Source organism: Hibiscus syriacus, unplaced genomic scaffold, assembly GCF_006381635.1.
Source record: "Hibiscus syriacus cultivar Baekdansim isolate YM2019G1 unplaced genomic scaffold, ASM638163v2 tig00003721_pilon, whole genome shotgun sequence".
NCBI lineage: Eukaryota > Viridiplantae > Streptophyta > Magnoliopsida > Malvales > Malvaceae > Hibiscus > Hibiscus syriacus.
This window is the reverse complement of record NW_024061981.1, coordinates 3,807,938-3,825,287: the sequence shown is the minus strand read 5'-3', so window position 1 is coordinate 3,825,287 and position 17,350 is coordinate 3,807,938. Positions and strand designations below refer to the sequence as shown.

At 35.2% G+C, this 17,350-nt stretch overlaps 1 protein-coding gene and 1 pseudogene across 1 annotated transcript; one reads left to right on the top strand and one right to left on the bottom strand.

The window, feature by feature from the left end:
- Positions 1 to 1,248: 1,248 nt before the first annotated feature.
- On the top strand, positions 1,249 to 5,578 carry LOC120181561 (replication factor C subunit 4-like). Its single transcript, XM_039186660.1, has 12 exons — positions 1,249 to 1,400; positions 1,478 to 1,556; positions 1,660 to 1,739; positions 2,102 to 2,224; positions 2,334 to 2,403; positions 2,484 to 2,557; positions 2,722 to 2,842; positions 2,929 to 2,991; positions 3,857 to 3,916; positions 4,416 to 4,541; positions 4,627 to 4,710; positions 5,233 to 5,578. The coding sequence occupies exons 1-12, from the start codon at positions 1,357 to 1,359 to the stop codon at positions 5,335 to 5,337; spliced, it is 1,029 nt and encodes a 342-aa protein (XP_039042591.1). The 5' UTR covers positions 1,249 to 1,356; the 3' UTR covers positions 5,338 to 5,578.
- Positions 5,579 to 6,603: 1,025 nt separating this feature from the next.
- Positions 6,604 to 9,099, bottom strand: LOC120182800 (annotated as a pseudogene).
- Between the last annotated feature and the right edge of the window lie 8,251 nt (positions 9,100 to 17,350).

The window sequence follows — 17,350 nt, the reverse complement described above, 5'->3', positions numbered from 1 at the left end:
CTTTTAAGGCTCAATTTCATAAAAAGGAAAAAGGTTTGAATTATTAGTTTTATATATTTTTATACTATGGTAGTATCACACTGATTATTTATGATATTTTCATAATTTAAAATGTCTTACCTTAGTTTATATACCTCACTAAGTGGAAACTTAGCGTGTGATTGTTTCACGCATAGGTAAAGGAAATGGATTGGAGTAAGGAGCGTGGTTTGGGATCACTTTTGAAGATCGTATCAGCTCTCATATATCTGTATTTTATTTTCTAATGATTTGACTTTTCTAGTTGGCATGTAAATTGTATGAGTATTATGCTGCTATGATATGATAGTATAAATCGGATAAACTATTAAATATAAAAACTAAAAATTGGCACTACTAAGTATAATAAAGAGTAGATACATGAATAGTAGTTTAATAAGTTATGTTTTAAATGTTATCAATATGGATTTTATAGTGTGCAGATTTTAGACAGATTTAAACGTTATAAGAAAAAATATCGAATGACTATGTTACCGTCTAAAATCAAGTTTGAAATGAATGATAAATATTTCTTTTCGATTTTTACTCGATTAAATGTTTTAGTGATTAAAGTAAATTTGATGTTTTTGAAATAAACAAAATTTTACGGGTTTTTGAGTAGAAAATGTTATGAAAGGTTAGTGTGACATCTTTAACTTGTATTTGAGTATGTATTTGGGTTAAGGGTGTTACAGGTGTGTTTCGATATGTCACTTTAGTGGTGTTTTGTAGTATGTTACATGCACTGTAAACTCATCCTTATAACATAATCAAAAATAAAATTTTAATATTTAGTTTTTAAAAGATTTAATACATAAAAATATTATGATAAACTACTCGTTTAGTATGTAAACCATCAATCTTGGTTTGTTTTCCTAACGTTGAGCTTTTGTTTCATTTTAGTACATCGTCTTTAAAAACTTAATGTGTTTAGTACTTAAATTATCAATTTTGGTTTGTTTTAGTTCCTAAATTTTTAATTTTATCAAAACTTAACGTTAAATTTTTAACGGGTACTAAAATAAAAAAAAACTTAAAAAAATAAAAGTTTAAGTACTAAAAGTATCAAAATTAATAGTTTAGATACTAAACACATAATTTATCCAAAATATTATTTAAAATATATTGATTAAACTTTTTAAAAAAACTTTACCCTAATCGAAAACATGCCATATTTGTGTGATTTCCAAACGACGGCTACACACATACACGCAAACCAAACCCAAGAAGCGGGAAATGGAAAACAGGAAAGTAAAAGAAACTGAAAAATAAGCAAAAAACAGAAGAAGATAAAAACAAGTCACATTAAGGAGGCGAGGAGCAGTAAGCAAGAGGAAAATGGCGCCAGTATTGCAGAGCTCCCAACCTTGGGTTGAAAAATAGTACTATATCTCAACTCTCTTTCTTCTCTCTTAAACTTTTTGTTTATGATTTGGTAGACAATTTTGTTTCGTCTCAGTCGGCCAAAGAAAGTGAAAGATGTGGCGCATCAAGACGAGGTTGTTCGAGTTCTCACCAACACCCTCGAGACAGCCAATGTAATTTTATCCCCCTTTCTTTTTATTTATTTATTTAATTTCTCTCTTTTTTGTTTTAAATTGTGCAGAAAACCCTAATTCAACACTATTTTTTCTTATATAGTGCCCCCATATGCTCTTTTACGGTCCTCCTGGAACCGGAAAAACCACTACCGCTCTCGCCATCGCCCATCAGCTATTTGGGTACTCTGTTTTTTAATTTTGACATATTGTTGTTTTGTGAAAGAGAAACTTTGATCTTAATCCTTCATTTTGGATTGGTCATTTATTTACTTTTTGTGTGGAAATTGTGAGATGGCCACATTTGCAATTAGATATGAAGTGTATCGAATTGAAGGTTAACTCTTTGGTGAACTTTTAGGCTTCTGTAATTACATTAATGCTTCACTTGAGTTCAGAGTTCTGCTGATTTTATCTGTTATGCATTTTTTTTACTATTTAATACTTAGTTGTTGCTGATTGTAGAGTTTATAACGTTCCTCACACTTATATGTTTTTTTTTAACTTCAGTTTATCTGAATTCAACTGAAACTGAAATTTTGCAGACCTGAACTCTACAAATCTAGGGTGTTGGAGCTGAATGCAAGTGACGATCGTGGGATCAATGTTGTTCGCACAAAGATCAAAGATTTTGCTGCTGTTGCTGTAGGGTCTGGCCAGCGCGCGGGGTATGCTCTCTTATTTTCTGATAAATGTGATTTCAAATTCAGTTTACAGCTGTTCGTTGGTCTAGTTTAAGTGTACCAAGTTTCTCTTTCTTCTTTTGTATTTCCCTAGGGGTTATCCTTGCCCACCGTTCAAGATAATTATTCTTGATGAAGCAGATTCAATGACTGAAGATGCTCAGGCATGTTTCATTTCCTTTTCCTTTTTGGTTAGCCATTGTCGCACTTCACAAGTCATGTAGAGTCATAAACTTGACTGCAGAATGCTTTGAGACGTACCATGGAAACTTACTCAAAAGTTACACGATTCTTTTTCATATGCAACTACATAAGCAGGTATATTTCTTTTTCTTTTTCCTCAAGTTTCTTTTACCCTTTTTAACCACAAGTTCAGTGCGGTGAACTTTTAGCACTATAATGCTGCAATTGACTTGTAAATCACAATGGAAATTTGACAATCAGGGGGTAACTCATAGGCATTATGTTATTGAATTTCATAGGATCATAGAGCCACTTGCTTCAAGATGTGCGAAGTTCAGATTCAAGCCACTTTCAGAAGAAATCATGAGCAGTCGTATATTGCACATTTGTGATCAAGAAGGCCTCAATTTAGATTCAGAGGTTTGAACCTGGTGTCTTAATCTTGTTGTACAAGTGATTTTTTTATTAACCGACCTCTTTCCTAAACATTTTATTTTTCACTGTAGGCACTTTCAACATTAAGTTCCATTTCACAAGGTGATCTTCGTCGGGCTATTACATACTTGCAGGTAAGTCATGGAATGCAATGCATTCCCAATAGTTACGAAATTATGATGCTATGGATAGGGCTGTAAACGATTCGAGTCGAGCTTGACTTGACTTGACTTGAAAACTCGCGAGCTTAAACTTGTCAAGCTCGACTCGAACTCGTAATAAAAAATTGAAGCTCGAATCAACTTTAAAGCTCGCAAGCTTAAAGTTTTCAAACTTCACTTGAAATAAAAAAATTGAAGCTCGACTCAAACTCAAACTCGAATCCGAATCTAAGTATATGAAAGTCTTATATTGTATTTTTTTTTTAAAATAACATATAAATGTTAATATTATTACTAATTTAATTTAAAAAATCTAAATTTTGAATATATTATTTTTTGAGTAACTCGCACGCTTTTTGAGTCAAGTATCAAGTAGCTCGATTCGGCTTGTTAAGAACTCAAGTCGAGGCCATTCGATTCGAGTATTGATTGAGCTTTGACTAAGTCGATCTCGAATAGCTCACAATCTGTCTTGTCTCATTTACAGCCCTACCTTTGGATTATCCATGCTCTTCCACTATAGCTTTTTGTTTTTGACAATTTGATTGCATACTTGTTGCAACCTGACGTAATTGTGTTTTCCGCTTACTGCCTAGTTTGTTTCGCTTTGTAAATAGCATTTTCCACATGAAGGGCTTTAACCATAATCCCTGTTATGCTAATGTAATTTTTGGTCAAAAAATGATTTATAACTGCATTCCAGCACTGTTAAAATAATGGTTTTACTATGCTTCATTCCTACTGGACATGCTCCCTTTGAGTATTATCAGTCTTGCTGGCCAACTGGCTTTTTTCATGCTTTTGCAAATGCTTAATTTTGTGTTATGGATTATTTCAGGGAGCTGCACGCTTATTTGGATCATCGATTTCTTCCAACAACCTAATTAGTGTGTCTGGGGTAAGTTGTATGATTCATTGACTCTAAAGTTTCCCAATGCTAGATTGTTTGCTCTAAAAATTTGCTTTGAATGATATTAGGCTTCTTTGATTTTTTTTTTTCAACCTATCCTCTTTTACCCAAGAGAGTTTTTGGATAACTGCTCTGTAGAACAAAGGAGTCTTGATGCTCGACTTGGATGCATAAGATGCTGCAAAATATAAGCAAGGGAAATTTACTCTCAATAGGCTTTTTTTCTGTTTTTATAGTTACTAGAAGATGTTCAGTCTTCAGTCCGAATTCTAAATTGAAGTTGTATACCTTTTGATTCTCTGTTTGCTGCCTGTATGGATGAAAAAACCGTAGAAAGTTGTCATTTATTGTGGCATTCTATCTTGAATTTTTTACTTGTTCTTTTATGAAGAAAAGCAAAATGAGAATCTCAAACTACATGCCGTTTTTTAATTGTACTATTTAATTGACTCTGGCATGCCTTGACACTAAAATTTCACTGTATTAGGTTATACCTCGAGAAGTTGTGGAGGCGCTTTATGCTGCGTGCAAAAGTGGTAACTTTGATTTGGCAAACAAGGAGGTCCTTAATGTAATCGCAGAAGGTTATCCAGTTTCTCAGATGATATCTCAGGTCTAATTTCTTTATTTTTCATCCATGATCAGTTGTCATTTTCAATTTCTGGATGTATTTGATACTAACATAATGCTTCTTCCAGTTATTTAATGTGGTTGTTGAGGCAGATGATGTACCAGATGAACAGAAAGCTAGAATTTGCAAGAGTTTGGCTGAAGCAGATAAGGTTACTTTGACCACATAAACTTAGTTCTGTTGGTTATCTCCCTAATTTCTTAGTTTTGGTAGTTTTAGAATAGAAATGAGATTGACTAATTGCTTATGTTTTCCCCATAAAAATCTTACCTATTCTTTGGTTGATTAACATAATCTGGCAACGAAAGCTGAGACATAGCGAGGGCCTAGATAGACTTTTAAATTTTTTCTGCATTGGTGTAACTGTGCTGCCTTTGAAGGAAATCCTATTGGCCTATATCTTTCATTATATCGAAGTTATTGAAAATTGGCCTATTAAACATGTTTATTTACATGATCCAAGACTGGGAAACTTTTCCTCTAAATCAAACAGCATATTAACTGGTACATCTGAAGTTGGCCTTTCAATTATTTTCTTCCTACGTGCTCCATTGTTTATTTACGTGATCCAAGACTGGGAAGCTTTTCCCCCGCTGGTGGGTTTATATAGGAAATTGAATTTGTAAGAATCAGTTAATTGGTGTAATTCTTATATCTGTTCATTGGTGTGCAGCGCCTTGTTGATGGTGCGGATGAGTACTTGCAGCTGCTGGATGTGGCCAGCCACACAATGCGAGCTTTGCATGACATGCCACAAGAATTCTCTTTTGAAACTTAGCCAGAAAGCCCAGTGTCGGATGCCAGATGCTTTTGAAGATAAGGTGAGATTCAACCCTTTTGGACTGTAAAGTGGAACATATTGCAACAAACATGCTTTTTAAAACTTTGTATTATGCCTGACAGTCTTTGATGGACCATCTTTTTGAATCTCTCTGTCTTTTAACATGGGAATTTTTATGTTGAATATCATTTTATCTGATATTTAATCTAATGCTGAAGAGGAGGCACTCCTGTTTGCATGCTTTTGATTTGGCGTTTCAGTAATTTAAGAGATTGTTTTATACAGCTAATTTAGAGCAAAATTAAGGCGATTAACAGACAACCCATTAATCGAATATAGTGAGCCATTTTACTCATTTCAAATCACACGCTCATATATTGGAAGAGAACCAAAGGTACACCCGGAGATAAATAAGGCCATAGATCAAGTTTTGCCTGGAAATTTGATTGATTTTCTGGACGAAGTAGGATGCGAAAGTGAACATCAGGAAAATAGAGTTTACATACATCAATTCTTAATTTTACTGCCCCAAAAGTTATCAGAATCTTTGCTAGTTTCACCTATCTACAAACATGTCATCTTACATAAAATTCATAATCAAAATGCTAGGGTGAAAAGGAAACATTTGTACCTTTCTATCAGCATAACAGTACTTTTCCGAGACACCGAAGGCAAACACCATGGCATCTGAAACAAACACCTCCTCTGCCACCACTGCAGCCACCTTTGCAGTTGTCACCTCTGCCCACAAGCTCAACCAGATATCATGCCACCATTAACGCCTGCAGTAATGGTCACTCCTGGATTAGCACCACTTTCGCCATTCTGCCACTGCAGTGGCCTCCAGGGTTGTCGCTACTCGCTAGTCCCTTCACTTTTTATTAGATATGCAGATGAAGCAGAGAATGACAAAAATAAGTCGCAACTCAAGGAAAACAAAAAGGACCCAACAAATATGCCAAATGTGTTAAATCTCTCACTGAGGACTTCCGTATTAGTTTCTTTACATAGAACGAAATGCTTTATCTATAAAGTTACTAAAAAGCTACATTAATGAAGTTCATGTAAGGAAATATTTTGTTGTATACAAGACCATAAACTAGATTGATAAGTTGGAAGTAGTAGAATTCAATAGAAATTAGTATGAAAAATTGAAATGCAGGAGAGTCCTCTCCAGAACTATAAGACAGCAAGTAAAAGTGATTATAATGTGGAATAGAAGCATGCAGAAAAGAAGTTCAATTCACTAAGTAATACTTACCACAAGAGTGCCCCTTCAGTCGACTATACACTTCTTGTCTGCTGTACTTTACATGGTTGAGCATAATCAGCTTTTTTCTTGAGAACTAAACTTCCTCCACAGTCCTCATTGTTCGAATGCGACTCATTACATTTTCATCTTCATCACTTGTCTACATCGACTTTCGATACCTTCTCTTATTCTTCTATGCAGCTCATCATCAATCAAATTGGTTTCTCCTGCTGAATTGAGTGCATCACAAACTAATTTATATGTATAGTATCTTGGGATTGACCCCCATGCAACCAACTGGAAAAGAAAATCCTTGGCCTCCAACACCCTTCCAGCTTCACACAGAGCATGTATAATCAGGGCATACAATCTATTTGTTGCTATACCATGATTCATCCGTTGCATCTTCTGCATCATCTCGATACCTTTATCAATCTCATTAACAACACAGTAGTACCTAATAAAAGAACCATACGTGATCCGGTTTGGTACACAATTTCTTTTATTCAAATCTTCGAAAAGTTCTAAAGCCCTTCCAATTCGATTCATCTTACAGCAACCATCAATCAAACAATTATAAGTCACAACATCAGGCACAAAACGCTTAAACAACATTTCACCAAACAAGTGATTCGCCTCATAAAGCCTCCTTCGAATCGCCTTTCAACATCCGCTCTGCATACTGAACTTGCAATAAGAACTTATCAAAATTGTACAAGTATAAACATCTGGTGGACATCTAAAACCTGGTAAATCCATTTGTTCCAACATAAACCTTGTTTTATTAAAATTGTCCACTCTACAGAGAGCATGAATAATCATATTATATGCAACAACATCAGGTTTACAATGAAACTGTTTCATTCTATAAAAGCATGTCAATGCTTCATTAACTAACCCTTGTTCTCCTAGCACTTTAATCAAACAAGTGACAGTAGGAGTAGTAACAAGCCTCCCATTTTCACTCCTAGACATGTCCTCCAGAAAAATCCAAAAACCGTTCAAATTATTCCCTTTAGCTAAAACAAAGGCCATTTCTTTACAAGTTTTCTCATTATGGACAAACTCGAAAAACCTTTCTACCCAGAAATAGAATTCAATGGCTTTATCTAATTCTAAAGCTAATACAAAGGCCATTTCTTGTTTAAGGTTTCTTTGCTTTAAAGGAGCACGGTGGCGAAAACCCTTTTGGCGGCCAATTGAACGAGGCGATTGAAAAAAAAAAAAACTTCGGGATTAGATTTTTTTAGTTCAAAATACGTAATTTAAAATTGATTTTAATCATGTTAATGTAACTTAAGCTATAGTCGATTTAAACTACATAATCTAATAAAATATTAATTAAATTATAAAATAATTCATACATTTTTGTTTTCTATTAAATAATACAATTATTAATTAATTTTAAAAAAACTCAATTAAAATCATATAAAAATATATAAATCTTAAATTATATATTTATTTTAATCTTATATAAATCTATTCAATTATTAATCGAATTTAAGATTTGTTTCAGTTGTTTTATATATTTTTTGAGGTCTGTCGTGAAGATCGAATTGTTAAGAACGAACGTATAAATGTTTTCGTTTAGAGAAGTAACATTTTGGAAACACTTTTACTTTTAATCAAACTTTTATTTAGATGAAAAGGGTCTGTATGCAATAATTCTCATACACATCGATTTATCCTAGGTTAGGAGTCTTCCTAAAGTAGGCATTAAACAAATGTTGGAGTGTTTAGGAATACAGGGAGGGAACTACAGAATCCTCTGCAATGAAACTTTAGCTGCTCCCAACTTGATGGCAGACCAAATCCATCTCATGATAACATCATGAAGGGCAGGGGCAAGCGTAAAGAAAGAACGGACCTCCAATCACAGAGTCAACGGTTTTCTTACAATCCAACTGATAGTGATTTTAACCTCAACATGCCGGTAATTAACACCTAAAGACATAAGTTTTGGCCCAAGCAACTCAAAGGGGTCCTTCCCCAGTCAAAAGATTGCGCACCAGCAAGAGCAAACATGCTTTGTTCCAACACTTAATGTCCTTCATCCCCAGCCACCCCTTGGACTTTAGGAAGCATATTTTCTCCCAAGACACCCTAGCTTCCAACGCGATCGAGTCCTCCCAGTGTCCCATCATGTCTTTGATCTTATCAATGAAAGCAGAGTAGTCTTTCTCGTTGAGTTTCCTTGTAACCAAGGCAATTCCAACATATCGAACAAGAGATGTAGCAATGCGAAATCCATACGAACTTTTGATCGCCTCAACTACCTTTTACGTCGCACCAGAAATGAAAATTTCACTCTTCCCCATATTCAAAGCAAAGCTGTACATTTTATGCACAACACTCCCAACACCGAATCCAGTGAACCTTGTAGAAGATAAGCAAATCATCAACGAAGCCAGAGATAAGTCAACCCTATTTTCTTTTCTTGTTCTTAGGTTGAAATCCAAAAATTCATTCCCGACAGTCACATCAAGCAATTTAGACAGAACATGCATACCGGTTTTATTATTATTTTTTAATAAAACCGATAAAAAATACCTAAAACATTATTATTTCTACCGGTTTTGTTATTATTGGGCGTTTTACCGAGCTTGGTAATATATCCGGTAAAGAGCTACCTAAAACATTAGTTTTTTCTACCGGATATATTACCAAACCCGATAAAACGCCCAATAATTACGAAATCAGTAGAAATAATAATGTTTTCGGTTATTTTTTACCCATTTTGTTAAAAAAATAATAACAAAACCGGTGACGTCTTTTCTTAACCGTATAAATTGTGTATGATTTATATTATTGAATTTTTAATTTTTTAATTATAATATTAAAATTTTATTTTAATTCATTTTTTATAAGAATAATTTTTTCAAAATATTAATTTAAAAATCGATGAATTTTTTTAAAAAGTTTAAAGTTGATTATATCCTTTTATATTTTTCTATGTATAAATGGTTGACTTCCTTCGAGTAATCACTTAAACATGAAATTATTTGATAACTCATCCCTCGTATTTTTATATAGAAGCTCTCTCAGAAGTATGATTCTCTTTCTCTATGTATGGGTAAGTGGCCGATCAAAGAGGAAAAATACGAGAGATGAGTTATCAAATAATAATATATAATAATTATCGAGATATACTGCAGAAAGTATGATTCTCTTTCTCAAATTCAGCTCGTGTTGTCACAATACATGGACTACTCAGTATAAAGATGTGAAAATCAGCTCTTGTTGTCACAAATTTTCAGACACGTTTTTCTTTCCTTAAATTTATCTTTTACTAAATCTGTTATCCAAACTAATAGGTGATGGAAATGTCTAAAAGGACAAATGCCTAATTTAATGTTAAAACGGCATGGAAAGGGCAACGAAAATGTTATAAAAGCATAACATTTTCCAGGATGTAATAAAAAATGTTAAACCTTTTTTTAACATTTTTCAATTGCAAACCTTATTGCGATTGCGATCATAGCAAACATTATTGCGACCATTGCGGGCCCTATTGTGGGTATATCAGAAGGCAGCGTTACCACTATTTTGCGGACAGCCATTTAAAACCCTGACGGTTACTACTGGAATGAGATGAGAAAACTTTGTTTTGTGCATTTGTTCAACAGAGTGCAATAATATCGTCTCATCCGTGAAGATGAAGTTGGTCGCCTGATGGAAAAAATATAGTCATCATCTCTTGATTCTAAACTTATTGTCAATTTGAGTGAGGCAATGATGTATCTTTTCGGTACAATCATTTATGGAGTGGAGTTTGGCAAAAGGTATGCCAAACAAGGAGCTGAAAGAAGCATGTTTCACGTGTTGTTTAACGAAACTCAAGCCATGGTATCAAGCTTTAGCTTCTCTGACTATTTTTCTTTCATGGGTTGGGTCGATAGATTCACGGGATTTCATCATATTCTCGAGAAGACTTCTAAAGAACTCGACATATTCTATCAAGAATTCATTGACGAACATCTTGATCCAACAAGACTAAAACCAAACCAAAAACATATACTCGATGTCTTACTAAAAATATCGAAGGATAATGACTTTTGATGTAAGGCTGACCAGGCTTCTTCAATAATGGAGAAGTTGGCAACCTTGTTGTTTCCTTATCTAGGAGAGACACCAAATGCTACACCTTGAATTGAAAAGTAATCTGCACAAAGAAGAATGATTGGTTAAGTAAATGAGTAATTAAAAAAGGAAATGGAAAGAATTGAAATGGATAGAATAGTTATCAAAGAAGGGTTGCGGAAGTATTATAGAATGTTCCTTCAAGTGATGATGGATTCGGCCTCTAATGGTGGTGATGGACGAATGCCTTGTTGAGGATGAAGGATAATTTCCAAGATGAAGAAATGGAAATTTAGAAGTTGGTGATAATATAGGCGTGATATGGTGATGGAATATAGTGATTATATAGGCGTGATAATGGTGATGAACAGATTGTATCTTATAAAAACTAAGAAGGAATCAATGCTATAAAAGAGCAAAGACCCGTTTCTTATAAGTTTTATAAGGGATGGTAGTAAGGACTTTGACCCGCTAGTTATAAAAACTAGGAACCAGAAGTATCAAGGTGAAGGAATGACGCTACAAGCTTTAGAAAGGCTTGCTTAATCGATATAGTTCTAAAAAGAACTTGAAGAGAGAATAATCTCACAAAAGGATTTTAATTATCAAAAAGGTTATGTTTTCAAATGAATGCCAAAGCCTATTTATAGATTTGTAAAGGCTTAGCCGAATAGATATATGCCTTTTCGGCAAAGTACATGTCTTAAAACGAAAATAAATGATGCTTGGATGAGGGGAGATGTCTTTGGCCGAACGGTTCCCTTGTCTCTTCATCTTGGCGCCATTTGAAACAAGATGATGCTTTGGCCAAATGGTTAGAAGCCTCTTCATTTTGGTGCCTATTTCATCCACATGCATGGAACATGTGTGGGATGTTCATAAGGCACTCACATGGGTGGCATAGGGGGCTTATGGTGTGGCTTCTTCTTGGAGTGAATTTGAGCAGCAACTTAGGCATGACATGGCATCAAACTTGCATCTAGGTGACATGGCATCAATGGGGCAGCAACTATTTATGAAAGGTCACATTTGTGGAAGGAAACCTTTCATCATTTGAGCTACTTCCCATGTGTTTGAGCTGAAGATGAGCTGGCTAAAGATACAATACATGTCAATGAGTCTTAGGACAGCTCCTTGTGAAAGGGCACTTCTCGGATTGGAAACTCTTCGCGAAAAGGTACGAATTCACAAAATTCGACCTAGTCCATATTTGTAGTGCTCTATGTGGTGAAGATGATGGTGCAACTCTCCAGCTGAAAAGAAGTCTCTAGCTAGCTCAAAAGTCCAGCTCAAGTGAGCTATGAGCTCGGAGGTCAGCTGACAACTTTTCATCATTTGTTCTTCATGATCTCCCGAGTCATCTTATGGAAGTTTTCCTAGCTTATTGACTCCCATGCTAGCTTTAAATCGGCTCCCAACATGTGGCCAAACATGTACCTACAAAAAAAAACTTTTATAAGCTAAATAATATAATGTATAAATGTATAAATATATGGTTCATAACAATAACTTCATACATTCATAATATCATCATCATAACTATAAATATAATGTATGTAAGCTATTGTCATAACTATGGTATAAAGAAAGATTAAGTTGAAGAAAATCCCCCTTTGATTATTGTGAAAGGTTGGAGATGCAAGTCCATTTTTGACGCTGAATCGGATCACATCATCCCCCCTTCTTTAAAGCGATTTGTCCTCAAATCGAAGGGTGGTTTCTTTTCAACGTTCCTCCATTCCATAGTTGTTGTTTCGTCAGAAATTGGGATTCCTTCTTTTGGCTCTTGAATGAGATATGCCCATATAATTTTGCTTTGAATGTTTAGGTCCCTTGATATTCCAAAAGTGTGTCTCTTAATGCTCCAATAGGCATGATCATGGAATCCTCATAAGTCACGTCCATTGGTTCTTCTAAAGACACGTCCTTTGAATGCAAAATGGTGTTCTTTTGCTGCTCAATGGACATATCTTTTGTATTCCCAAAGGTCACTTCTCCTAAACATTCCTTTTGGCAAATGGTGTCTCTTGATACAACCTGCAAGTCAAAGAAACAATCTACATTTTCAAAGTTAGAATAATCATCTTTAACCTTGCATTTTGTCAATAGGCATTCTCGAAACAAGCACTTTGAGGAATAAGCATTTTTTCTTGGATCAATTTCCTCCATGGTTGTTGCCTTTCTTTCCTTATAGCCTCAACACTTTGCTTCATTTTGGCTTGATCATTCTGGACTTGTTTAGGCGTTAAAGGAGTAAGGATAATCTTCTTCCCTTTATGGCTAAACGAGTATTGATTGGTAAAACAATCATGAATAGTTCTTTTGTTGTATTGCCATGGCCTCCCAAGAAGTAGATGGCTAGCGTGCATAGGGATAACATCACACATAACCTTATCTTTGTATTTGCCAATGGAAAAAGGAATTATCACCTGTTTGCTAACGTTGAGTTCTCCTCGTTCATTGAGCCACTGCAACTTATATGGATTCGGGTGCTTCATTGTTTTCAAACCAAGTTTTTCCACCATTATTGTACTGGCCACATTAGTACAGCTTCCACCATCTATAATAACAAAGCATACCTTCTCATTCACATGGCATCGGGTATGGAATATGTTTTCTTGCTGTGCATTGTCTTCCGCAACTTGAAGATTCAAACTTCTTCTAATTACCAAAGCTTCTCCTTGTTTAACGGGATCTGCAAGAGTGATTTCTTCATTGACTTCAATAGGTGCCTCTTGTTCTTCCTCTGATTCAGATTCTATTTCGCCATTTCCAAGTAAAAGCATAGTGTTCCGGTTAGGGCATTGTGTAGATACGTGGCCCCTCCCAAGATATTTAAAGCATCTAATGTCTCTTGAACGTTCAGTAGTTTGCTTTCCTCGGTTGAAGTCTTTGTTCGCTTGCTGATTCTTTGAAGATTCGGCTTGTTCTTTGACAAGAGGAGGAGTTGGATTTTTGATGTTGTTTGGACTCCATTCGGATGATGCAGGTGCAATATTGCGAGTTGTGTGTCTCCTCTTTAGTTGCCTTTCAATTTTCATTGCCATTTGCACCATCTCATCCATTTCTATGTAATGATACAATTCCAAGGTATTGGCAATTTCGGGATTAAGTCCGGCAAGGAATCTCCTTCAGTTCAAAGTAAGTTGATCCCACCATATTAAGCATAGTCTATGAACTCCATGGCTGCCAATCTCACTTTCTTCATTTCGGAATAGTTGTGGCAACTAAAAACATGTTCCACTTTGCTTTCCCATTCGAGATAAGCTTCAGGATCAATTTTTCCTTGAAATTGAGGAATTTTAATCTTGATATTACTCAGATTATCATCAACAATGGCACGTGTAGGGACTTGGAATGCTACTTGTTCTCCCTCGTCAAAATTTTCTTGAACTTATTCTTCTGGAGGGGGTGGTGGTTGTTGTCTTCTAGGAACTCTATTATTACGGCCTGGTGGTAGATCCTGGCGTTGATCTATCTTTTCATGAAGAGCATCGAACTCTTCACGAAACATTATCATCATTTCGCCAATGAGTGCCTGCATTTGTAAGTTTGGTGTTCCTGTATTTTCTCTGGGGTTTTGAGACATGGTTAGTGCAAATAAAATGAATAGAAAACCTTACCAGCACACTCACCAAAACCTCACTTGATCACTCCAAAGAAAATTTCAGATTGCACTCCACTCACACTCGTGTTTGCACTCGGGGATATGTTCTTGGCTTTTTCTGATCCCCCTTCTGATCTCACCCTCTCGTTTGCCTTTTACCGCTCGATTCTCTCTTGTGGGTCCTTTTTAAGAACTAACTCAAGATTGAGCAAGTTTCTTTAGTTTGTGCGTCGATTTAAAACAATATGGTTAGGGTATATAAATGGTTATGGTAAAGGTAGGATAGAAAAGGTTAAGAAAAGGATAAAGTAATGAAATAAGAAAAGATGAAAGAAAGGAAATGAAATAGTAAGAAAGTGAAGATACAACTACAATCAAGTTGCAACACTTACTATCTTCCTTCACAAGAAACAACAAGGATACCTCATTAAAGTTTGATGTTGGGGCAGATTGTATTGTGCTTCTCTTTGAGTGTATTTGCAATTTTGCTTCACTTTTTCTTTGCTTTTTGATTCTTCTTTTTCTTTTCTTTCTTTTGCACTCCAAATTTGATGTAGAAGTCTTTTTCTTTTCTTTTTGTTTTTTTCTTCTTCTTTCTTGTTGTTTTTTTATTGTAGCACTTTGAATGTCAATCCACCAAAGCTCTGATTACCGCTTGATGTAAGGCTGACCAGGCTTTTTCAATAATGGAGAAGTTGGCAACCTTGTTGTTTCCTGATCTAGGAGAGACACCAAATGCTACACCTTGAATTGAAAAGTAATCTGCACAAAGAAGAATATTGGTTAAGTAAATGAGTAATTAAGAAAGGAAATGGAAAGAATTAAAATGGATAGAATAGTTATCAAAGAAGGGCTGCGGAAGTGTTGTAGAATGTTCCTTCAAGTGATGATGAATTCGGCCTCCAATGGTGGTGATGGATGAATGCCTTGTTGAGGATGAAGGATAATTTCAAAGATGAAGAAATGGAAATTTAGAAGTTGGTGATAATATAGGCGTGATATGGTGATGGAATATAGTGATGATATAGGCGTGATAATGGTGATAGACAGATTGTATCTTATAAAAACTAAGAAGGAACCAATGCTATAAAAGAGGAAAGACTCGTTTCTTATAAGTTTTATAAGGGATGGTAGTAAGGACTTTGACCCGCTAGTTATAAAAAATAGAAACCAGAAGTATCAAGGTGAAGGAATGACGCCACAAGCTTTAGAAAGGTTTGCTTAATCGATATAGTTCTAAAAAGAACTTGAAGAGAGAATAATCTCACAAAAGGATTTTAATTATCAAAAAGGTTATGTTTTCAAATGAATGTCAAAGCCTATTTATAGATTTGTAAAGGCTTGGCCGAATAGATATATGCCTTTTCGGTAAAGTACATGTCTTAAAACAAAAATAAATGATGCTTGGATGAGGGGAGATGTCTTTGGCCGAATGGTTCCCTTGTCTCTTCATCTTGGCGCCAATTTGAAACAAGATGATGCTTTGGCCGAATGGTTAGAAGCCTCTTCATTTTGGCGCCCATTTCATCCACATGCATGGCACATGTGTGGGCTGTTCATGAGGCACTCACATGGGTGGCATAGGGGCTTATGGTGTGGCTTCTTCTTGGCGTGAATTTGAGCAGCAACTTAGGCATGATTTGGCATTAAACATGCATCTAAGTGACATGGCATCAATGGGGCAGCAACTATTTATGAAAGGTCACATTTGTGGAAGGCAACCTTTCATCATTTGAGCTACTTCCCATGTGTTTGGTTGAAGATGAGCTAGCTAAAGATGCAATACATGTCAATGAGTCTTAGGACAACTCCTTGTGAAAGGGCACTTCTCGGATTGGAAACTCTTCGCGAAAAGGTACGAATTCACAAAATTTGACCTAGACCATATTTGTAGTGCTCTATGTGGTGAATATGATGGTGCAACTCTCCAGGTGAAAAGAAGTATCTAGCTAGCTCAAAAGTCCAGCTCAAGTGAGCTATGAGCTCGGAGGTCAGCTGACAACTTTTCATCATTTGTTCTTCATGATCTCCCGAGTCATCTTATGGAAGTTTTCCTAGCTTATTGACTCCCATGCTAGCTTTAAATCAGCTCCCAACATGTGGCCGAACATGTACCTACAAAAGAAAACTTTTATAAGCTAAATAATATAATGTATAAATGTATAAATATGTGGTTCATAACAATAACTTCATACATTCATAATATCATCATCATAACTATAAATATAATGTATGTAAGCTATTATCATAACTATGGTATAAAGAAAGATTAAGTTGAAGAAAATCCCCCTTTGATTATTGTGAAAGGTTGGAGATGCAAGTCCATTTTTGACGCTGAATCGGATCACATCAACTTTCCTTTTAATGTCACCATGCATCATATAAAAGTTATTCTCATGGTTATCACATCTGTTGAGAAAAAAAATACTATACCATATACTTGGAATAATGCTTCATTTCATTCACTAGTAATATGCGCATATACATTTATATAATATAGTCTAATCACCTAACTGTACAACAAACTTTTAACTTCATAACCTTCTACCCTCTTAACACTCCCCCCCTCAAATTGGTGGATAAAAAATATTTTTAATCCCCAACTTGGACATCAAGTACTCATGTTGTGTAGTTTCCAAAGCAATGTCTGATCTTATATGTGCCAAATATAATAAACTTCCAATAAATCTTTGATATTTTGACTTGTCAACTAGTAGCTCCATATCTTCCCCTTGTTGTTCAGGCTTATCATATCTAACAATAGTAACCTTATTGTTTTACTCCATAGGTGTTAATGTTGGTCTCGCCCCTCTCATACCCAAGTCTTGATTAAGCTCAAGGGCATATTTGCGTTGATTCTTCGATCTTAACACTTCAACATAGGAAAATATTTTAATTCCCCAAATCATTTATTTTACAATTTTCATGTAACACTCATTTTAACTCTCTTATAATCTCACCATCATTTCTTGGAACTAATAGATCATCAACATAGACTACCACTATCACCATCCTTGACCCTAGTTTCTTTGTAAACAACAAATAATCAAACTTGCTTTGAACAAATCCCA

Coding starts and splice junctions, on each gene's coding strand:
- LOC120181561 (XM_039186660.1), top strand. CDS start 1,357: ATGGCGCCAGTATTGCAGAGCTCCCAACCTTGGGTTGAAAAATA. Junction 1,401..1,477: donor CAACCTTGGGTTGAAAAATA/GTACTATATCTC, acceptor GTTTCGTCTCAG/TCGGCCAAAGAAAGTGAAAG. Junction 2,404..2,483: donor CAATGACTGAAGATGCTCAG/GCATGTTTCATT, acceptor ACTTGACTGCAG/AATGCTTTGAGACGTACCAT.